Below are 24,350 nucleotides of genomic sequence, written 5' to 3' on the forward strand. Positions count from 1 at the left end.
TCTATTTGGCAAATCCCTACTATTTTTCCGACAACCCAGTCTGGTAGAGATTGCGAAGTACTGCCAACGTTACAGTTACTGTACATTCATTCATCAGCAGGCTCATTCCCTTGGTTTTACATTCCACTATTCCCGATCATTGCACAGAAGATGAGCCAGTGAAAATACTGTTACTATAGGACATACAGGGATACCCTGTTGTATTCATGTTGTAGAATTCCAGTGTCAAAGAGGCAACTGTGTGAACAAAAAGGTCACCCTATGGTAATAACATAGTCATACCTTATGGTGGCTAAACTCAACTGGCAATTTGTTACTCCCTATTTGGCTAAATTTCACTATTTTCCAGCCAGTGTGGTGAAGATCAATTCATTTTCAGTGCAGTTTTTGCCATCTACGAAACCATGTATATAAATATGGACAAGCAATTTACATTTGCTTGTCTTGACGTGACTTTCCATTTGTAGCTGGCATATTTAAATATCACTGAATGTTCCTTTTCATAGGAAAAACACAGTAATCTGTAAGTAAATGAATGTTAGTATTACATATAAAAAGCACCAACAGAATGATTTTGGGCATCAGGAAAGAATCATAAAGTACGTACGTAAGTACGTAAAAAACTATATAATAAACTTTAACCTAATGTTTCTAGTGACAGCTCCTCTTTCTGATTGCACCACCAACTTTCTGCAGTTTTTGTTCTGCAGGGCAACAATGTACATGTACTTCCACTTGGAAACTCTCCATATTATCATAATAGTGCATTAACAACATACCATATACATGTATTGCAAAATGCTCTTGGAACCATTTGCTCCTTGTGCCAGTGATATAGAATTAGAAGTACCCAAACGGCAGTGTCCAATTTACTAATATCCTACTTTAAACATGCAATCCCTTGGGCAAGTCAAGAACAGGGGGCGTCCATCCCAGATCACTTTCATTGCTGATGCTTGGTGTGGCGTTATGATAGTTGCTGTATTCGCCCAAAGCGTACCCATACTGAGTCCTGTCTGTGCTGGTAATCGGTGGTGGCGGAGGTATGCTATCTACTGCCTCCCTCAGGAACACATTGACGTCCCAGTGGTCGCCGCCGGCCAGGTGTCTCTTTTTGAAGTGCAATTTGGGTACATTATGGTGGGGCAACCCGCTTCCTGGGGGACCGGACACGAAGTACTGAGAAGACTGACCAATCAGAGGTGACTGAGGCTCGGTCTTTACCCCTTGAGGTGGACATATGTTCCTGTTTGGGGGAGAAGGAGGAGGAGGGGGATGTTGGACGTCAGGCTCGGCACGGACATATGTGCGCTGGTAGTCCTCCCAGTGCTTCTGCCTCATGTGGCGTAACATGTTCCCCCTCTGTGTGAACCTGGTCGGGCACAGGGCACACTCAAACTTCTGCGGCACCCTCGGTTTGGGCCCAGGCTGGCTGCGGTACAGCAGAGACACGTCTATGGGCGGGGAGTCTACCATATGGTGTAGCGGTCTAGTCATATCCAGGTACCTACTCTCTACATGAGGTGGTGAGATGGGCTCCTCCTTGGTCAAAGGTAAACTTACAGCAGTGGGCGGCAATGCAGTAGGTCCAGGGTCTAAGACTGGAGGTTGACTGGAGACACTGTCTACTTGCTCTCCATCATTGCCTAAAGGTAAGATGTGTTTCGAGTCAGTTTCATTTTCTTGGAAGGATCCGTCCTCCTCCTCTTCCTCCAAGTCTTCCTCCTCCTCTGCAGGTCCACCACTGCTGAAGGACGTGTCCATGCCCTCGTCCGTGTTTCCCTCGTAGCTGCCCTCCATATCGTCCGACATGTGCATGCTGTTGTCCTCCGAGTTCTCGCCGTCCCCCATCCTGGCGGCGATGGCGGCTCTCGTGGCGGTCGTCCCGTCGATCCCGTGCTTCACCTTCATGTGCCTCATGAGGTTCCCCTTCAGCGTGAACTTGCTGTTACAGTGGCTACACTTGAAGGGTTTGGAGTCGCTGTGCAGGTGCATGTGGCCGGACAGGTTGTGGAACCTGGTGAACTCCTTCCCGCAGACCTTACACTTGTAGGGTTTGACCTCGCTGTGGGTGACCATGTGGGCTTTCAGCGTCTGCCTCTGGTTGAAGGCCCTCCCGCACACGTTGCAGCGGAAGTCGCGGCTGTTGCTGTGGATCTGGAGGTGCCGCTTCATGTTGGCGTGCAGCGTGAACTCCCGCCCGCAGATCGGGCACTTGTGCTCCTTGACGCCGCGGTGCGTGAGCGCGTGCTGCTTGAGGTGGTGGATCTGGAAGAACTCCATGCCGCACTCGGAGCAGATGTGCGGGCGGATGTCGCGGTGCTTCATCAGGTGGTTGTTGAGCTGGCTCGGGTACATGAACGTCTTGTCGCACTCCGTGCACTGGTAGGAGTTGGGTCCGCGATGTGTCGCGAGATGCCGCTTTAACATAGCAAGACTCAGGAACTCGGCCCCACACTCCACACAGATGTTGTCCTTGGAGTCTGCGTGTTTTGCCTCATGGGACTTCAGTTCGCTGGGGTAGGCGAAGCCTCGGCCGCAGATGCCGCAGGTGTGGGGCCGGGACTCGGTGTGCTGCATCATGTGACGCTTCAGGTGGCTGGACTGGGTGAAGGTCTTGTCACAGACTTGACATCTGAAAACAGGTAGGTGAAAGTGATTTATTTTAAAGCTGCAATTCAGACTTGTAGGTATGCATTAAGTTGGTTAATAATTGAAATCCTTCCCATACCTTTCAGTACTACTAGCAGCAGCACGAAACTGCATCCTTTGGAGGGAGAAAGTTTACTGCCAAGTCCACCTATGCAATAGGCTACCACCACGGATAGCCAGCGACATTATATAAGTATATATATTAGGGAACTGGTGGAAACTATGGAGGATGGCACGCAGGCTACCTAATATGCATCAAAGTTGCAGGAGGATCTAAGGACTAAGGTAAGTTATCCTTATCCTTACCTGTGTGGCCTGACCCCTCCGTGGACCAGCATGTGTGTGTTGAGATGACTGAGCTGCTTGAACAGCTTCCCACACTCCTGGCAGGCGTGGGGTTTGATCCCGCTGTGCCCCAGGACGTGCGTCATCAGGTTGTGCTTGGACGAGTACATCTTCGGACACTGGTTACAGCGCCAGCGCTTCTTTCCCTCCTCGTCAATGATGCAGGCGTCGTCGTCAATAGCAACCGTGAGGTCCAGTCTCTCGTTACTGGGAATGTCTAGCTTACTACCATTGGTGCTGACACAGATTGCGGGCATGTAGGAATCGTGAACAGTTTGAGCTTGGGGGTTATGATTCTTTACGTGGGGTTCTGTTTCATCATCAAAGTCAATGTCTGATTCATGTTGATTGGCATAGTGTTCGTTTTTTAATGAGCCGGAAGGGAAGAAGCCCAACTGGTCGGGTTCGAAGTCTATCCTGAGGTCTGCGATGTCACCGTTACTGGTGAGGTGGTGCTGGGTTCTGGCCGGGCTGCAACTTTCCACCTCACCGTGGTTAGGAGCTGTTCTGTTGGGATCCATGGCGTAGGAACTGTAAGGTACATAGAGACCAGACGGACATGAAATCTAGAGACTATAGTCAGTGATATTGGTTGTGCACATGCAGCAATATCATATATATAAATTTCTGGAGATGAGTAGCCTAGGTAGCCGTAGTTACTGCTCTTGTTGCTGGTTTAATACCTCAGAGAATTTTGATGCTCTCTGACTTTGACGCTTTTTCAGAAGCATATTTTCATCGGGTAAAATTTTGTTTTAAATCTGTCATTTAACTTTTAACACTTTAAGTTTATGAAAATATTTTTCAGTTATAGATTTCAGATCTTAGGGACAGCCGGGGTGACATTCTTGTCTGTCTCAACAAGGGAATTTCCGTCCAGGAAGACAGTCCTGGTGGGAATATAACGATCATAGAACTGTCCTCTCTTTGTTCATACAGGACTTCCCTCCTCAGACCCCAGTAAATAAAGGCTGTTGGCATGCAACACATTCAATCACTGCGGAACGTTTCCACGCTTTCCTTAGTATAAATATATACAGCAGACAGGCTTTGTTCCAAGTGTGTGTTGTGGGCGAAGGGAAAATCTAAAGAATTCTTCCTGGTACAGAAGCACGCGGACACGCAAGAAGGAGTCGCGATCCCCCGTTCCGACTCCGTCTGGAACGGTTCCGGATATTTTCGCGACTGTCAGACTCTGACGGGCCGGGGGTTTCAACCTTCTCTGTCGTCATCACTATCAAAAATTACCCCTTAATACAGTTCCAGATTGAAGCATAACATGCATCTTTCACATTTAATTTCAATTCCCTTTTAAGAAACACAACTACATTAGTGAAATTTAAAGAAAATGTAAAATTTGCACGGACAAACCTTTCTTTGGCAGCCATTTTGTCTTTATAACCAGAACGTCATTTCAGTCTTACCTGTGATTGGCTCATATGACTTCTACTCTCACTCTGATTGGTGAAAAGGTACATGCTGATTGGTCAATTATGTGACATTCAGGGAAGAAAGGTATGAAATATTTATATGTTGCATGACGGGAGATACAGTCGAACCGCAGGTCACCGTAGAACGCGTTATTCTCTAAGATACGGCGTTTGCCGGGTCACGATTTGACCCCGTTGCATGGGTGTAAACAACTGCCTATAGTGCAGCAAAAAGACCTCAGACCTACACAATGTTTACATTTTTTCATATCTACAGAATTTGCCCAGTACAACCATGTAGATATTTCGTGCATTGCAAAATGCCAGCGAGCGCTACGGCCTTCCAAAAATTAGCAATTTTTGGTAATTTTATTTGTGCTTGTCTTTTTTACTATTTAACTGGATCCCGTTAGCTAATACCACAGTGTGATAGCCCACTTCTTTACCTTTACATCGATACCAATGACCCCTGGTAAATTTTATGGCAAACGGGTTTGCCCCCAAAAAACTGTGACGATGCGCATATCGCGGTGGTCAAATTTAGCCCAGTTGTAAGCTACTGACACACACCATCCTGAGTTTCCGCTACATTTTGATACATTTCGCGTAATGTCATAAAATTCGTTTCTTGGTATGAGAAACAGTTTGAATGTGGCTACCACATGCAATATAATACGTGATATGATAACATTCAATTATATACAAAAAGAGGAATTTAATACAAGGTTCTGACCATTCAAAAATCGTCAAATTTGAAGTCAATCGGTTTCGAACTCCTGCGTTCGATCCATGGAACCAAGGCAGCGCGTTCCATTTTTCGCGCCGCCAACAATGTTGCAACTTTCAACCCGTTTGCGAAAGTTCATAAAAAGAAGGAATCAAGTTTTTTTTCATCACAAACAGACTTTCTGAAACCCATTCCAAGTAAGACTTATATCATGAAGACGCTAAAGAAAGTGAGATTCTTGTGCAACTATACAAATGTCAGTACATATTCCCGATGTTTGTATATTTACAGTAACAGGTCATAGTGTCCAATTTCTCCTTCAAAAATTAGGTCATGAAAAATCAACCTGTTGTTGTATTTGTTCATGCCCAAATTCCTTCTCTTCTGTTTTCACCCGTAAAGTGGGTATCGTTTTGAAACTTACTATTTGGCCGATATTCTTTCACTTTCATTTTTGTTCTATATAACTTTTAACAGAACATTTTTGAAGGCAAAGAAACTGTAAAGAAATTACACTTTTTCTCAAGGTCGAGCTGCAATACACATTGTGCAACTTCAAAACTAAGTACACAGGTGTCAAGCCAACATAACTATATTTCAGCCACATCTTACATTACAGGTGTATTGGTTAGAACTAGTTGCAAAAGCTTGCGATTCGAACAAAAATCGTTGAGAATTCGACTAAATGATCCCAACTTACTATCGGTTATTATATTGTAACAACTACAGGATCCCAAAAGAAACAACACATGATAGATGAGGGAGGGTCTATACTTTATTAAACAATACACCAAATCGACGATGAAATAGGGCAAACGGGTTTGCCCCCAAAAAAACTAAAGGGTACCTGTCTCGAGTGGAATGATCTCCATCATACACGGTCAACTTTGAAACCTCGTTTCTCCAACAAACACCACCGGTAATGTACATCTACGACCTTGAGCGTGACGCCGGCCCTTCTTACATCTCACGTTAACGTATGACAAGGAAACACTTACGCAAAGCGGAGTTACAAGCGAAACAGTAAACAGTAGCAAACTCTCGCGGATTCTCGCGGATCACATTACCTTGGAAAAGAAGCGCGAGATTTAAACGAGATCTTAGAGGGAGCTGCGCAGAACCGATGCGCATAGCGGTCTGCGGTTCGACTGGATACAGAATTTGACCTGGACATGCACCACACTACACAGAACTGCAGCGACGTCTCGAAAAAATAAGAAGGTAACGTTCACTAAAGGACTTTCATTCCTACTTCTTGTCCTTTTTAAGTTTCCCCAGATTACCTACAAACGACTTCTTTTCACAGGGCACGAATTCTGCACTAGTAGAGGTAGGTTTTTCCTGTGGATCGAAAGTGGAACCAAAAACTTTTTGCCGTAACGTTACGTTAGTTGTGCCAACCGCAAGCAAGCACTTATTTATGTCAAGGCGACAGAATTTTCTGCTTGCTGGCACGCGTCCTTGCGCTCGCAGATTCGTCGTTTTCCTTGTTGTGGGTCGGATCTGGGTGTATTTTGACTCCGGTCCGGCCAGGATCTGTTTGTTTATCTACCTTGAAGTTTCAGCTGGGGTGCCAGGTTACTACCCGTATGCACCTGGACTGGGTCACCGTACATAGAAATATCTTGTTTTGAAAGTGATAACATTACAAGGACCCTAGGTAACAAGTTACCGAGCTATATCATACCAGTAATCCACGGGTAAAAGTTGCAGTGACGGACACACGTTGTTTACCTTAAAGTTGTTGTTTTCTACCTGTACGTTTAAAAGTGGGTCACCTGTGCTCTTTAAAAATACGTCATCACATTGGATCTGTCGTTTCAAGGAGGTTTAAATGGATGAGCCATCTTGGTACAATTAAGGCTGTTTTTCTGATAAAGAAGCAGATATAAGAGTTCAGTGAAAGGACAGGTGGTCGGAAGTATCTCTCAAATCATGATATTCCCTTGATAACAGCTAAACGTTACACATAGACGTAGATGTAGATGATGTATATGTCTAACATGATATTTTTGTACCATGGAGACCAATGTCACATGTGTATATTACGTAGTCTGATGTCATATGGTAGTGTTAAAAATACTTTTAACAGCCTTAACCACAGACGCATATGTATGTCAGTTGGGGCATGGTCACATCTGTCGCACGATCATTGTAAGGTCACAAACAGGGAAAATTTTTGGGATAATCCGTCATGTATGTTTCTCACAAGATTCAGCTGTCTGAGATCCCTGTTGGCTGGCAGTTGGTTCTGTGACTGACTCACGGCCTCCCTGAAATTTTTACGATATCAAAATCGTACGACGGACGTGACTGCACCGTTAGACTGATGTCATACTCATAGTGGCCAGAAACTTGCCAATGGGTGGACAGGAAATTGAATCGGGATCGGTTTATGATGACGCATTAATAAATCTCATAGTCATAGACAGAGACTTCCAGACAAATCCGATGGCAGTCTCCCACCAGACGTGGCACGTTCTACGGGCTAATTGAATTTTCACGGAAGGATCATCTGTTTTTATTTATCGGAATTCAATAACCTTGACAGCAGCCTGCGTCAGCCTGGGGTCACATGATTCCTATTGTCAGATCGTATCTAGGTGACTTTGAGGTTGTCTCATTTCTGAGAACGTCAACATACTTTTGTCTTTTGAAGAAAATTGGATGCTTTCACCACTGCGCCAGTATTTTTCTATTGTGGTAGCCGAATCTCGGCACTCCTGTGTTCCACTGATAGCCTAGGATTAAAGAAACAACTTTTGAAGGTATTGTCATATTATGTATTGTACACGTACGGCACAGGTGCAAATCGATTTTGAATTGGCTGTCAAATATATCTATTTCAACGTGGCCTTCCTTTTATTCCAAGAAAAAAAGCTACTACTAAGCTGTCGTCGATTGTTCAAAGAATTGGTTTTGTTAATAATTGTGAAAGTGCTGACTTCACCAGGCTTGTTCCTGTTGCCGCCTACGTGTGCGCTGGCTCGTGGCAGTGTTGACATTGTGTGGGTGAGCGCCATTGTTAGACGCCACCCACCCATATTGTTCTACCAGTGACGTACTTAAGGTGTGACAACACACTTGAAAAAAAAAAACTAAAAAAAACTCAGGTGCTGTCACAGGAAATGTGCCGTGGCACTTCCCAGTACAGGCATGTCAGGGGATGTTTACCTGACTGCATGACACATGCGTGGGTTATTTTCTCTTCATTAGCTCACACCTAGGAAACTGTAATGAGCGTAAATCACACAAAACAATGCAAACTGGGGGTTGTCCACCAATACACACCTCGACAAAAGGCACCCATACTTATGTGGGACATCCTGAATTCCTTGGGCATTACATACTGACCACACTAAACCTGTAGCACAAACATGTATACAGTAAACACTGGCAGAACCCCTTAGGCTAACACAATTACTGACACATTGCTTGGACATGTATTAGGTGTGTTATAGGGCGGTGCTTTGACCTCAGCGGAGTCACCCAGAGGTTAAGTTTCCAAGGTGAGTAAGGTCTAGAACAAATATGACTCATACCCGGCAGTCTATGGAGATCTTCTATCCTGTTGAAGTCATTAAAACCAGCAAGGTTTGTTGTCTTAATTGGGTTGTTCTACTTCTCAGATATCAAGTTGGTAAGCAGTTTTATGCTTTCCTTTTCAAGGTTTGTGTTAATAACAATTTGTCTCTGTCAAAAATTCTTTCATCTTTTCTATGTTGCCAAAACTTCCCTCAGTTCCTGTCCAAGTTGCCGTTTGGTTAGCCGCTTTTTTTTTCCTTCAATCAAAGTTAGTGGTGCATACCGGTTCACTGGACTTGGATCCGGACTTGTAAAAATGTTTAGGTTCAAGTCCAAAAAAACCTAAAAGTCAAGAACCGAGTCCGGACTTATTACCATAAAAGACCATTTCACATACCCCTTTTCTTTTTAAACCACCTAAAACCTTCCGTAGATTCCAAAATCTTTGCTGCAAAATGAAGAAAACATTGCCATCGGGCATCGTCAAGTACCAGCCTCCAGTTTATGTGGCCAAAGTTTCACCCAGACAACATTGCGAGGTTGCCAACATGCAATTTTGTATATGCCATGGGTTTAGGTCCGGACTTAAGTCCGGACCTGAACCTAAACCTCTGGACTTGAATCCGGACCTAAACCTGAAATTGGGTTTAGGTATGCATCACTAATCAAAGTACACGTGCATGTAGTAGAATCTCTTGGCCTGGTGTCCACAACCCGTCTGTCAACAGGTATCGGAGCCTGTGCCACGGCTCCCTAACTCCCCAGATTACTGCCCTGTTTGTGGAGACTCTCCCAAGCCGGGATCAGGGAAACAGACGGCTGTGTCCTCCCAGCTGGCCCTGAGCTGGTGCTGGGGTGTTGATCAGGGAAGGGTGATACACTATCAGGAGAAACAGCACATGTGACCCTGTGCACAGGTCAGACAACATGGGGCCAGGTGAGGGGGAGGGGGGTAGTTTCGTATCCAGTAGGGTTATTAGGATCAGGTAAGGTTCTGGATACGAGTAGTCTCCACGTATCCAAGAACGTAGATTTACCCCATGCAGTAGCACCATTCTGGATTATCCAGAACTCAGTGCCTAAGCATGGTTCTGGATAAAGTATCATTCATGTTCTGGATATAACAGGAGGTGTACAAAGCAGTTCTAAACTTCTATCTCCACATGTAGAAGTTTTCACACTTGTATGTAGAGAACTGCTGAGATGAATCTGTTCTGGGGGTACTGGAGGTACAGCACGTGTGTTTGTTTAAAGGTCAGTGGTCTCCACACTTTGTCAGTTTGTGAGGAAACCTTTGCTCACATCTGCAGATGCTACTGGCTGGGGTTTTCCCTTTGAAAAAAAAAGTCTAGACAGACTGAGTAGACAGAAAAGTTCCGAAGAGGTGTCTACTTCCTTTTAATTCATGGACACAGAATACTGAGAATAGAGCTGAAGTGATCCTGACTTTTCTTTACTGCATCTCAGCAGCTGCATGGTAACTATTTGTTACAGGTGTTCGTTCTGACTTCTGATTTTGATCTCCGAGAGTTTTAAAAATTTTTTTCACTCAAGGTATTATTGCTGTAGATGATGTGTTGTGTAACTTTTCGCTGTTAGCTTATGCATACCAGTGAGATTATTTCAGTGGGTCTTTAAGTTTTAACTAGATATCAATATAACAATCCTTCTATGTCCATTAGAATAGTTATGGGAGATAGTCACCCATAATTAGATCAACCAGGCTTTATGATTGACGCTTTTTGGGAGGCTTATGATGTGATTTTTTGTGGGGTCAAGAAATCAGAGAAAAGGCACATTATAAACCCCCCAAAAAGCCTCTCTTTCAGAGCCTGCTAAGGACGCTACTCATTGTCAATCTTTCTGTGCCCTTGTGTTGTAATAGCACGTCGGCAGAACGTACTGCACCTGCGCAAAAACCGTATTGTATTGTGCATAGCATTTCAGCAGAACGTCTCATATAAGGTCGTATTCGTGTATATGTTATGTCGGAAAATATATAGCCTGCAACAGGAAAAATTCTGATGCAATGGTAACCAAAAACCCAACGAAAACCGTGGAAAATGACAGTTTTGTGCAGGCGCAATACGTTCTGCTGACGTGCTTGTTATAATATAGACCTGTGCTTGATTGAGGAAAGCATGGCTTGACTCAATCAGCTTGGAATGACTTGTATCAAGGTTGATGGATCAAACTCATAACCTCCCCCTGTACCCTGGCAGTGTGCCATCCATGTCTGAAATATTTCTTTCCTGTTAGTATTACATATGATATAAATCAGCTGGCTTACTGCTGCTGACAGACAGATTTGCTGGTCTCCTTAGCAGTCTCCAGAGGGGGTCAAAATCCATAGGTCAAAATAATGCAGCACTGTTTTCCTTTCAGTTTCCCTTTTCCACTATAGAGCTATCACAAAGTGACTGTTGTGCAACCAAAATTGGCTTTATCATTATGTGACCCTTGCTTTTATACTAAATGATATAATTTGTCTCCTAAACCATGTCTAAACATGATTAAGAGACACAGAAACATAAAATGTGGGGAAATTTGTTCTTCATGATGATGTATGAAATTCGTTCCCTGATTTGTCAAATTTTTGTTGCTCATCAGTCACACAGCCTCTAGTAGAGAAAGGGCGTTACTGCAGTCACCAGAAATCTGTTGTACGAATTGATCAGAAAGAGTCTCCTGTCTGGTGAATAAATTGTGCAACACTACTGCTAGTACTTCTCTTGGGCTCACAGATTGATCTTTTGTACAAATAGGTTTTCAGAGACTCAGATATGGAAATGAAAAAACAGAAATGAGAGCTTTCAGTCTCAGCAGATTTGCTACATATATGAATATGATGTATTCATTTATGACAGGCGTGGTGTGTGTTTAATGTGCAGGCCTGGGATCTGACATTCAGCGAAGTTCACACTGTCAAAGTTCATTTGCACGACACCCCAATTACATGTGTATTCAGTCCCATCAGGTTTACTGTATGCATGCCTCGTTGCTTTTTATGAGCAGCGGTGACAATTATGGGTCCATTTCACACCAAATTGACAACAATAGCAATCCTGTGTAAACAAGAGCACACATGAGCATGAATTCACACCCCTGTGGGGTGCTAAACGTGGTATATCCCCACTGTGTTTAGCATCTGATTCAGTGTAAATACTACTAGCAGTGCAGGCTCCTTCACACACCAGCAGTGGTAAACAGTGGGCGGGGCATGCAGGTTTATTGTTGGGCTGTCCCCTGAAGGCACTGGTGATGTATGACACCATGTGACTTGTCTGTGTGCCCTGCTGTCACCGTAGTGTCGTAAATTTGGCCCGGGTTTCGCAGATGATGACACGATAGACGAATTACCGGTTAGGTGAAATCATCTCTGTAAATACACAGGGCCAAACTGTCAGCACGGTGAGGTCACATAATTAAGCATCATTGCAGGTAAACAATTTGTTTCTGCAAGGCCTGTGTTTGTGTTAGGGATGAATGTTTTGTTGATACTAACATGTTCCTTTCAGTTATTTTCTCCAGTACAGTGCATAGGATTGTTGTGTAGTGGACTACAATGTGTATATGTAATGTAGTCAGATCTGTATCTATACTGTAGTCCTTGTTATGTTACTTGGGTGGCATTTTATCTCCGACTGTGAGAAAAAAAACAGTGCAGTCTGCATGCAGTTCTCTCAGGTGCATGAATTCTATGAATTCTATTGTGTCCTTTTGTGTTTACGTTTGTTGCTCTGACCTAGTTTAGGTAGTTTTTGATATGCTTGTGATAACAGTGACAGATTGTCCTCTCTGACTGTGTCTTATCTGTCTTTTCCAGATCTATTCTCCGAATCCCCCATGTGCCGGCCACCTTTCACGCGGAAGGGAAGCTTTTAATTGTTCCGACAACGGTGACGGAACAGCACATAAATGTACATTCGCCATTTCACCCCATAGCTTCAGCTGCAGAGGATACAGACCGCTGGTTGTTGTCACCAGAATGTGCTGACCCATACGTGTTGGTGTGACACCTGTTCTGGATCTTGTGTGTAGTAAAGGAACCACTTGTACGCTTGGCTGCCACGGACTGATTAAAACCCAGCAAGGAACGGCTATATTTTTCTCCACCGAACGGAAGTGTTTCTTAAAACTTGTCAACACATATCAATATGAGCTTTGTTACCACAAGCAAGATGTGCATGGATGGAACCCCGGCAGTGGGAGTTGTGAAATTTTGCTGACACTTCAGAGAAACACGGAAGCCCTAAATCCAGCTGCATTCAGCCATATTTGGTCCTTCCTGCATCGCCAAGGTGGACAGTGTGATAGCTAATGTTCCTGCCAACAACTAACACAGACCAGAGCTCCAAGATGTTGAGAACACAGGCAGTGAGAACTGCCCAGGTCTTGCTGACGCTGGTGTTATTTTACTGCGGACATGTCACTGGGCAGATAACGGACACGACGCCGCTATGGGTGACAGAAGGTAGGTGTCGTGATAGCTGCAGTAGACACTGTGAACAACGCGGTATGCATAATGCTTTAGGCAGTCTTCAAGCCAGCAGGAGGGAAAATTCTCCTGCCTTTTGTAATTTTCATCATCATTTTTTTTTATACACACTAGTTGTATGCCAAACCTGATACATGCAGATAAACCAACTGGTACAAAACACCACAATTTTGTTCCACAGCTTCTGAAGAGTATAGCATAGATTCATTGAGGATGCTGCTCTATCTGTTTTCAAGAGATACCATATACTACATTAGTACAATACAGGGATTTTTCAATGCCTAAGCTATAGTCTAGACAGGTGTTGCTAGTGTCTTATTCTATTCTCCAAGCAGAGGTTGCAGTTGGGGTTATTTTGTAGTTTTTCGTGGCCCTTAGCTGCAAGTTCTCTCTTATGCATCCCTTGGCAAAAGGTATAATCCCCGGAACAAACCTCTGCTTGGAGAAGACCTTTAAAGGCTTTAAAGACTGAACACCTTTGTGTGTACTACAATTACAAGGAGGGAGGGGGGCATGCGAAGGTTTTGTCTTCTAGTCTGACCCCCCATTTTCAAGAGTTAATGCTCTTATACATTGTGATTTTCTCATCTCAATACTAAACAGATGTTGCCCAGTTCTTTTACCATACAGAGAACACCTTTGTGTATACTGTGTACTATAATATGAGGTGGGAGGGGGGCATGCTCAGGTTTTGTCTCCCGTACTGACCCTGCTCCTCCTGTCTTTGTTGTTAGACAATCTTCCCCCTAATCCCTGCTGATGGGAAAGTCTGGCCTGAGCTTCAGCACTTTTCTCTAGAAATACAAAATGGTCGCCTCGCTTGGCAATAACGAATGAATAAATAAAGACCTTTATAGTTAGTTTATTGAACATTTTTGCCCTACTGGGCTAGGCACAGGACGAGGTCACACAATGACCAAAACAATTGTAAGTATACATATTCTGAAGACATATAATAATTTTTGCTAGTACTTTTATCTTCCTCTCATTTGGTAATACCGGTAGTATGATTCTATGAATATACAAGGGGTTTATCAACAAAAGGTACAAGGAATATAAATTTCTCTTTACTATTCAAAGACAAAATAATAGACTCCAATGCAATAATTGCAATTGTATTACATGATTTTCCTTTTAACCTACACATGTTTATTTTGAAAATTAAAATATCAGTTCATTGATAACGATTTTTTTTTTGTTTATTCAAGCAGCTTTCTGTTCAATGCACATGTGTGTCGTATGTATATAATCACGGTAATGGGGGCCTCGGGCATTAGAATAGACTTTTAGTAGTCTTACACATGGGAATGCCCACTATTCTGATTCGTCTCAATCATTGGTTTATAAGACTGGCTGCATGACCCAGTTTTTCATAAGTGACACTGTGGTTATGTCTAAATGAAGCAAGGAGGTAGGATTCTCAGTAAAGGCACTCTAACGTCAAAATTTGATAATCTGAAATATTGAATGATGTCAAGTTATGGACTTTATCCAAGCACCATTTTCTGCTTGGCTTCAGTCAAATTACTCAAGTCATAACTTGATTTGCTAGAAAATATCACATCGGATTTTCCCATCTGGAAATCAATAATGCCCATTCCGCATTCGAAATGATGTAATCATATTTAACTTCCATGGTTCGTGACTAATTGTTCCCTCTGGAATATTCTTAGATGTACTCTCAACCGTAATGCTAGCCTTGTTACCCAACCTAGATGTCTTTTAGCTTCCCAAATTGCGGAGAGGATGAAAAAGACTTAACAGCTAAAATGGATTTGGTAATGAATGAGGCTACCCTATTACTGGAAAGGTTCATAGTATACAAAAGAAAGACGTACAGTAACATTAATATGTTGCTTCTCATTATAACACGGAGGCTTTACAAATAACAAACCTATTCGTAGATTTAAAAAAAAAACATTGATGTAGATAAGTTTTGGAGAACCATGGTTGGAAGAAATTTTCATTCAGAATCAAATTTATATTTTTCTCAGTCATTTCTTAATCAGCCCTTTTTGTGAGTCTTTTAAGACCGTTTTGTGCTTGTACAATGTCTATAGTTCACTGTGTTAGTTTTTTTGTCCACCTCCCTCCAAGCAGACTAATTTATCAATCGAGCTTGATATGTGGGTCTTTTGTACAAATTGTAGACTATTCTGCATCTCTTTGGTCTAGTAGTCCATGTTTTGTTCAGAGCCAGGCAGCTGCATCTGCTTGGAGGTCAGCTGTTTGTCTCCAACAAGAGGCTGAATGCCCGCTTTCACACAGCAGGAGTTTGAGAAAATTCCTGGGGACCACTGCAGCCACAATTATCGTAGATCCATTTATTTTGGTTCAATATTGTAGAATATTTTAATATCGTTAGGTGACATTCATTTCTTAGGTTTTGTAATAAATTCCTGCCGCAAAATCTTGAAGTGAAAAATGGAGGCCCGCAAGTCCTTTTCCGTAGAGCGTAGACGGACCGCTCTTCGCATTTTGCGTAGATTGTATTCGCCGTTTTAATTCTACGTAATGCGTTGTAGCCACTTGGAATTTATCGTAACGTAATCGAGAGGTTTCCAAATTCAGCGTAGAGCGTTGTCCGGACCCCCCCCCCCTGGAAGGCCCTCAAAAATGATTCAAAATGGGAAGAGAAACTCAATAAGAAGGGGAGAAATGTATTAATGGACCTAACTATTCAACATGGAGCCTGTGATTTCTGCATGGCCCAGAGGCCTACAGAGAGGAGCCTAATTGCAAGGCTGAGGTCAGCGGGTCGTGGCTAATTCCACTTCAGCAGGAGTCTGGATAAAGCCTGCCTTCATCCCACAGGGAAAGTAAAAGGGGAAAGTCCTGCTCTTGTGTAGACTGACCCACAATTTGCCTCACACCCCACGCAACCTCTAAGTACTAACAACTTCCTCAGATCATGGCTATTTTTGGACAGACCACTGTCCCTTGTTTGCAGGGTGGATGAAATACAGTACTGGGAAAGTGAAAGGGGAAAATCGTGCTCTTGTCGGCTGATGCACAATTTGGCTCGCACAATGTCCATCCCACCACCCACCTCTCATAACAACTTTCTACCGGGTAAAGCAAATGGCTTTTTTTTTGACAGAATAGAAATCTGCCGTCCCTTGTTTCCAGCGTGGACGAAATGCATTATAGGGAAAGTGAAAGAGGAAAATCGTGCTCTTATGTTGGCTGAAGACGCATTTTTGGCACACACAGTGTCCATCCCACCACCCACACACCTCTGCTATACAACTTCCTCATATTCAAGTTTCAACAGCTATTTTTGGACAGCACACTGTCCCTTGTTTGCAGGGTGGACACAAATTTAAATACAGTACATGTACCAGGAAAGTGAAAGATGAAAATCGTGCTCTTGTGTAAGTTGTGTTGGCTGACACACAATTTGGCTCGCATAATGTCCATCCCACCACCCACACACCTCTCCCAAAAACTTTGTGAACAGCTATTTTGGGGCAGAATTCTGTCCTTGTTTGCAGACAAAATACGGTATGCAGGGTTTCGTGAACACTGTGACATTTTCCCTAGAGCTCCCAATCTTCAAAGCCTGGGCCAAAGCTTTTCAAAAAGGAGCCCATCTAAATAGCAAAGGAGCTAGCAGCCAAGATAGTTTGATAGTTGCCGGGGAAACTGAAAAATACAAGAGAACAGTTATTGAGTTAATAACTGAATTATTTGGAGAGGTGCCCGGCACATGAATTTACCAAGGAAAACTGTTCCTCGTTTTGTTTCGAAGTCACGTAACTTTTTACATGAAGGTTTGCTGTAACAATCAATTTACTTATTTCCCTTTCAAAGGTATGAGAAAGTCTGCAATTGTTCCTGTTCTTGTTCTGTAACACGCTGTATCTCCTTTTTCTTTCATGTGAAGCAAAAGGACTGGTGACTGTTCCAGTTGTTATGTATCAATTTACTTCTTTCACTTTTGAAGGCATGAAAAAGTCTGTATGAGTTCCTGTCCTCCTTCTGTTACTAACACACACTGTGTCTCCTTTTCCTTTCGGTGGACCAAACAACTTTTCCAGCACGGCTTTCCCAGTTCTTTTGTTCTTTAAAGCAAATAATCCTGTTGATCTGAACCCAGGGATGGCTTTAAAAAGAACAACATGAGTCATGTTCTATAAATGTTTGGGTGTTGGGTAACTGGCAGGCAAGCTCACCAGGATCCTTCCTGAGGAAGGGGCATGAGGCTGGTGGACTGGCCAGGGCAGGGTCACAGAGAAGTTGTTTTTTTATAAAGACCCTCTTCTAGATCTGGATTGCATCTGACTGTTTCTTAGATGACATGCCACTTGAAGTTTTTTTCCAAGAGAAAAAAAAACTATTAGAAATCTAGGCCATTAGCTGATATCAGTTCTGTAGCGAGATTTATTTTGCTTTGGAGCCAGAAAAACATCATGGCTTCCAGCCATAAGCAGTTTGCCAAACAGTTTGTGTCAAAACTGCCAACCAGTATCTTTTATAGACAACTTGATGGCAGTGAACATAAAAAACAAACTGACTCACTCCCAGCCCTCCAAAGAATGCCTTACTGTACCAGGAAACATGCCATGGCATTATTCAGGACCAGAGGATTACTGCTATGTCAGTATTGCCTGTTATAATGAAGGCATTTGAAAAGGAGGTACACCAGCAGTTCTTAGAATACCTGCATCAACAACATATCCTCTCTGCTCAACAATCTGGTTTCAGACCTGGGCATTCCACAACTACAACCCTTCTTGACGCCACAGACTACCTGTTACACAGCATAGATAGTGGTAAACTTGTCGGAGCAGTCTTCTTAGACCTAAAAAAGGCCTTTGATACTGTCGATCACAATGTCTTGCTACAGAAACTGTCCTGGGTTGGTGTCCAGGGGGTGGAGCTTAACTGGTTTACTGACTACTTAGCTGGACGGAAACAGACTGTGTGCTTAAATGGTTGTGAATCTGAATTCCTATCTGTTACCCTAGGAGTTCCACAGGGCTCCATCTTAGGACCTTTATTGTTTATTTTGTATATTAATGATTTACCTTCAGTTGTCTCCTCTGTATGTAAAGTCTGTCTCTATGCCGATGACACGGCTATCTTCTGCTCAAGCAAAGATGCGAGGCTCATAGAGAACACCTTAAACGTAGAACTACAAAATCTGGCCACATGGTTCCAATCAAATCGTCTAACACTGAATGTTGATAAGACTAAATGGATCCTATTCGGCACTAGTGGCAAACTGAAGGCTACACCACCTCTTAAGATCCAGATCGCACACGAAATTGTAGAGCAAGTGTATGAATTTAAATACTTGGGTGTTCTCCTTGACTGTAGGATCACTTGGAATGAACACATTGATATGGTATGTTCTAAAGTTTCCCGTAGAATAGGTTTGTTAAGGCGCCTTAGGTTCTGCTTAAACGTCAACATTGCTCGCATGTTATACTGTTCTTTGATTTTACCACTGTTCGATTATTGTGACACTGTGTGGGACAACTGCAGCACCACCAAACAGCGACAACTACAAGTCCTCCAGAACAGAGCTGCCAGGGTCGTCCTACGGATGCATCAAAGATCCAGTGTCCAGGACCTGCACACCAGACTCAACTGGAAATACCTGACCCAACGGAGAAAGGACCACATTTGTGTCATGGTTTTTAAATGTATCAACGGGCTTGTCCCAACATACTTGGATGCCACATTTGTACATAACCACCGGCTACACAACTACAACACCAGACAGACCTCACTACTGCACAAACCTAACTACACAACCACAGCTGGTCACCGCACATTTGCATTCCGAGGCACGACACACTTTAATACACTTCCATCAGACCTAAGACATGTACCTACACTATCACAGTTTAAAGCAGGCTTGAAACATATGTCATGTGAAACCTGACCTCTGACCTCCATTCCTTGATTTTCGTGCTTTTGACCTTGAACGGCTAGGACTTTGAGTATTGGACTACGACTCTGTTTTGACGAATCGGACCTTTATGTTTTACTGTATGTTGTCTTACTGTACGTTTCTATGTCCTGTGTAATTTTGCTGGGCCCCCTTGGAAAACAGCTGATTCAAGCTGAATTGGGGCTACCCAGCCGTCTTGAGATGTAATAAATAAATAAATAAATAAATAAATGTTAGTAATAGCCCACCACCTGTATGAATTCTGTCCCAACCCCTTTCCTCTGTGTGCCATTGTACCTCCTTAATGCCCGGATTATGTCAGTTTGTCTCCCTGCCAACTGACTCAAGAATCGTGGCACGGTGACCAAGCCAGCATGAGCCCAGAATCCCTAATGTTTTCTGACCTGTGGATTTGGACCATACAAGAAGAACATGCGGAAGACAGGCAATGAGGGGGAAAGCAGGCGGCAGGCCAGAACCCAACTTGTCATCGGTCCAATTCCCCTGCCAGCGATGATGCAACGACGATGAGTATGTCACTCGAACGAGTCGAAGATTGGACTCTACAGTTACCCGAGAAGCTGCAACACTACTTCCCAACTATCCTCGAAGACAGGGAACAAACCATTAATGATGATAATCATTATTTTAGACCATTGCAGTGCTTGGCTAGGGTGTCAGTTTAAAGGATCTGGGTAGAGTGAAAAACTCCTTTCCCCTCCTGCAAAATTAAAAGTCCCTACAAAAATGATTGAATTTATAGGAGTTTAGCTAAGACTTTTATTGAGGAAGACTTAGCTTTCTACACTCTCAGATTACCTGTTCTTTACAGCTTCCTAAGATGTTTCAAAGATACCCAAGGAAGTCTGTAAGGATGAAGTCTGACAGGTGTATGTTTTGTGTACCCTCGGGGTCCAAGTCCTGCGTCCGAGACGGTACACAGGTGACTTCTGAGTTCCAAGCAGGCAGAAAGGCGATGTCATTTCCTGTTCACCTGGCTACTGGGAACAGCATGACGTCTGGTACAGGGGACTTCCTTTGGAATGGACTACAGATAATATATGCTTTGTAATGGTCTATATAAATGTGTCCTTGGTTCTGTGCAACAAATTTCAAAAGTCCTATTTTGCTGAGACACTGGTATACTAACTGCCTGCCAGTACTAGTAGTGAAGGTTCTTTCAAACGTTCAAAACCTGTTTAAAATTTTTGAAGCATTTACTACCAGTGGTACATGAAAAAAGAACTTGCTTCATAATCATTCTGATTTTACTAATGCCTAATCCTGAATAATGCCACAGTGTGTTTTTACTAATCAGTTTATAGAATTTTCTGCTCAGATGAGTCAGAATATGGCTGAACTGCAATAACCTTATCTGTTTAGGCATGGACTGTTGATAAATGTAAATGGAGCAGAAAATGAAGATGACCATCACACCATAGGGGGGCACCACAAGCTGTCTATTGTAACCCACCAAACTGGACTTTTGTACTATACCCCTGATGGTTAGGATTAGTATGAAATACGTAGGCCTTTTTCTTGTCTACAGCAAATTCCCAGAAGAAAGTGCAAGTATGCAAGAATATAGAATATCGTGCCAAATTTCAGTTATTCAGGATTGGATTGGGTGTCTGTTAAATATTTGCAGAGAACTTGATGATCTGTTTTTGTTGAAGTTTGGTTGGCTGGTTAGATATAATCTAAACTTATTCTAAAGAGATGAATATGCAAAGTACAGTGATGGCTTGCAGTCTTCCCGTTAGTGCATGACCCAGATTTGAATTTTGTTATCTTAATTATGACTCCATAGGGGCTCAATTAAGCTCCCTGCATCCTGTAACATCACAATCTCTACACTACATCAAACATATGATGAAGATCTGTGTTCAGTGCTTCTTCCTGTTCATACTGAAATATCTTTTGGCATGATTAGAAACCAGACTGAATGCAAAATGACTATGCAAACATAATGCAAACAGACTTAGTGGATAGTCTTTTGCATTCAGTCTGGTTTTAATCATGCCAAAAGATATTTCAATGCGAATAGGAAGAAGCAGGCACAGACACAACTACAGTACCCTTCAGGGTGTGTACTTGGCATCTTTTCAACGTAAGGGAGATGGATCTTACTCCTGTGTCATGATCGTTTTACAAGTTATAACCTCCAGATGTGCAGACAAGAACTTGTACCCTTCTGTCTGCTGGCAGCTCCCTAACAGAAAACACTTGTTTCTTCAGAACACTTCAGATGATGATGGATATGGGTGTGCACTTGACTCAAGGCAACTCATTAAGTGATGCCCATAGTAAACAGTGCAGGATGTTGACATCTATATTTATCAGCGTTTAAAAGATATTCATTTCCAAACATTCCTTTCCGAAATCCACAACGATAATGGAGTTGCTAATTCAAAAAATAAACTTCGAACATACAGATTATTAAAACACTCATATAACGAAGAAGATTATCTTAAGATCGCAAATGTACGTCACAGATCTGCCATTACTAAACTAAGAATCAGTTGTCACAATTTGCGAATTGAATCAGGAAGACATAACCGCACTCCTCTAGAGCAAAGAATCTGCCAATATTGTAGTTTAGGTAAAGTAGAAGAGGAGGTACATTTTATTGTGGATTGTTCCATGTATGACAGCGAAAGAAACGTTCTTTTCGATTTTGTGTCAAGCAAATACTCCCAATTTAAGTATTTGAATAGTATAGAGAAATTTATATTCCTTGTAGTCTTTAACAAACCAGCTTTAACTACTCATACAGCCAACTACATTTATAAGATTACCAGAAAGCGAGAGGAAGTTGAACGTGCTTGTGTACTATAGCCGCTTTATTATCAACATTGATGATGTACTTTGTCAATATGTGACCTGTCTTTAGCCCAGTGGGGCAAAATGTACAATAAAGGTCTTCATTCATTCATTATGAAAATGTGCTGTGGCATAATCTGGTGCAGATTGAGAAAGCTAGCTATAGGAGGTCTGCTGCAAAAAAATATGGGGCATTTACCATAGCGAAAAGACTACAGATGACCCAATTTTTTAAAACACCAGCTGTAGCAAAGCTGGATTGCTGAGGAAAAAGTGTAATGCATCGATCATCCTCAATGATGTCAATCAGAGGTAGACTGGAATAAAAGAAAGACCATCCTACCCAAACATTGCCACATGTGTGTCTGAGTCATTCTGACATGTTCTCGACAGTGATAAATCGGTAAATGTTGCTTGTCCTGTTGTAGTTGTTAGTCCTCCCACCCTAGAAAGAACCCAAACACAGATGTGTCCCAGAAAACATGGTTATCATGTGGTGCATCAAAAAGTTCCTGGCCTTGTTGCATAGCTGCAGCTGTTAGTGTTACCAAGGAAAGTCAATGAGATTAAATCTCCTTGGTGTTTAATACTGCAACCAGTTTCACATTTCTACCAACATTTAGACATGCCACTGATCAGAAAGACTTCTGTCTCAATGCAGTATCAATTTGTACTTGCGTGAACTTCGTGCCGTGAACTTAAGACAGTGCTGTTTGAAAATCATACACAGTGATGGTAGTCCTTTGCAGTACGTACTGCAGTACAGCCTGTAAAAAAAATGGCAACATATGTTGAAGACATAATCTCTAAGCAGATGTTGGTGGAGGCTAAGTGATGTTCCAAGCTGCTACTTTCTGTGACAAACTGAGATTCTAACAAATCTAAGGAAAAATGGCAGCGAGGAACACTTAATGATATACTAGCCTTCCCAACGTCTGGTCACAGATTTGTAGACACAACATGACATTGTGACCTGTGTCCGTTGGACAACTAACCGGTGCAGAACCGGCTTTAAAAGGCTTATGGTGTTTTGAATTCCGTTGGATGAGAACTAATGATGTTGTTGGGAATGAACCCTGAGGCAATTTGCTCCTCGAAGCGTGCAGATTTTTAAGACGGCAAAGCCGTGAGCCAGGCTTAAGTCTGAGTCAGATCAGACACACCTGTACATATGTATAGCCTGGATTTGTTCCTACTAATAGCACATTTGAACAAACATTCTTCTCTGTATAGATCAGGCTTAGAACTTTTCTTCTGAGAGCCTTCAGTACTTACAACAGGTATTAAATCCATGATGTCACACACAAGAGTATAGTACTACATTGAGTCACCTCTCACCTAAACCAATTATACTTGGATGGGAAAACATTCTTTTGAAATCGTGAATAAGTTCAACTGCATGAAAAGAGAAGTAGCCCATTACCCCATATGAAGTCATTACCAAGCAAATTCAATCTGAAAGAAAATGCCAGTGCCTAAAGTGCTTTTATGTGGGCAGTGCCAACTCATCATTACATTAGAGTCATTTAGATAATATAACATACTTTCGAACTTCAAAAGAAGATCATCTATAAAGAAGATCATCTATATCAAAAAAGTAACTGATTACCATTGAAAAAGGTCTTCGCCATTTGCAAAGTCAATTTGACAGGAAATGCCAGTGCCTAAAGTGCTTTTATGTGGCCAGTGCCAACTCATCATTACATTAGAGTAATTTAGATAATATAACACACTTTCAAACTTCAAAATTAGCTCATCTATATCAAAAAAGTAACTGATTACCCATAGAAAAAAGTCTTCACCATTTGAAAATTCAATTTGACAGGAAGTGTGATTGCCTAAAGTAAAGGCTTCTATGTGCCTGGTGCCAACTCATCATTACATTAGAGTAATTTAGATAACATAAACATACTTTCGAAATTCAAAAGAAGCTCATCTATATCAAAAAAGTAACTGATTACCCATAGAAAAAAGTCTTTTCTGCAAATTCAATTTGACAGGAAAAGCGATTCCCTAAAGTCTATGTGGTTGGTGCCAACTCATCATTGCAGTAGAGGAATTTAGATCATATAACATACTTTTGAACTTCAAAAGAAGATCATCTTTATCAAAAAAGTAACTGATTACCCATAGAAAAAAGTCTTAACCATTTCCAAATTTAATTTGACAGGAAATGCGATTGCCTAAAGGCTTCTATGTGGCTGCTGCCAACTCATCATTAGGCCACACCAATTTAATTTGTTGGTTCTCGGATTCGCCTCTTCATTTTTTTCTGATTTGCAAAAAAAAAAAAAAAAGATTCTGGTTCTGAATCAACTCAAAAATGCTCATATTTTGCCCCCAACAGTTGAGGAAATTCCTTTTCTTCCTAGTTGTTACAGTTTTTTCCATCTATCAATGCAGTGGTTTGATTAAAAGTTCAAAATTTATGCTTTAAATTTTAACCCA

At 42.3% G+C, this 24,350-nt stretch overlaps 2 protein-coding genes across 2 annotated transcripts in view; one reads left to right on the forward strand and one right to left on the reverse strand.

Moving 5' to 3' along the window:
• Positions 1 to 633: 633 nt before the first annotated feature.
• LOC109482366 (zinc finger protein 366-like) lies at positions 634 to 4,396 on the reverse strand. The gene is made up of 3 exons (XM_019785056.1): positions 4,369 to 4,396; positions 2,959 to 3,528; positions 634 to 2,635 (listed from the first exon to the last, which is right to left on the reverse strand). The coding sequence occupies exons 1-3, from the start codon at positions 4,383 to 4,385 to the stop codon at positions 886 to 888; spliced, it is 2,337 nt and encodes a 778-aa protein (XP_019640615.1). The 5' UTR covers positions 4,386 to 4,396; the 3' UTR covers positions 634 to 885.
• A 1,909-nt stretch (positions 4,397 to 6,305) lies between these two features.
• LOC109482228 (semaphorin-3C-like) overlaps positions 6,306 to 24,350 on the forward strand; it is a 37,643-nt gene continuing 19,598 nt past the window's right edge. The window contains exons 1-2 of the mRNA XM_019784921.1: positions 6,306 to 6,375; positions 12,506 to 13,153. Coding sequence (XP_019640480.1) covers positions 13,000 to 13,153 — 154 coding nt within the window. The 5' untranslated portion in view covers positions 6,306 to 6,375; positions 12,506 to 12,999. The remainder of the gene's footprint in view (positions 6,376 to 12,505; positions 13,154 to 24,350) is intronic.

Source organism: Branchiostoma belcheri, unplaced genomic scaffold (genome assembly GCF_001625305.1).
Source record: "Branchiostoma belcheri isolate BF01 breed outbred unplaced genomic scaffold, Haploidv18h27 scaffold6, whole genome shotgun sequence".
Lineage (NCBI taxonomy): Eukaryota > Metazoa > Chordata > Leptocardii > Amphioxiformes > Branchiostomatidae > Branchiostoma > Branchiostoma belcheri.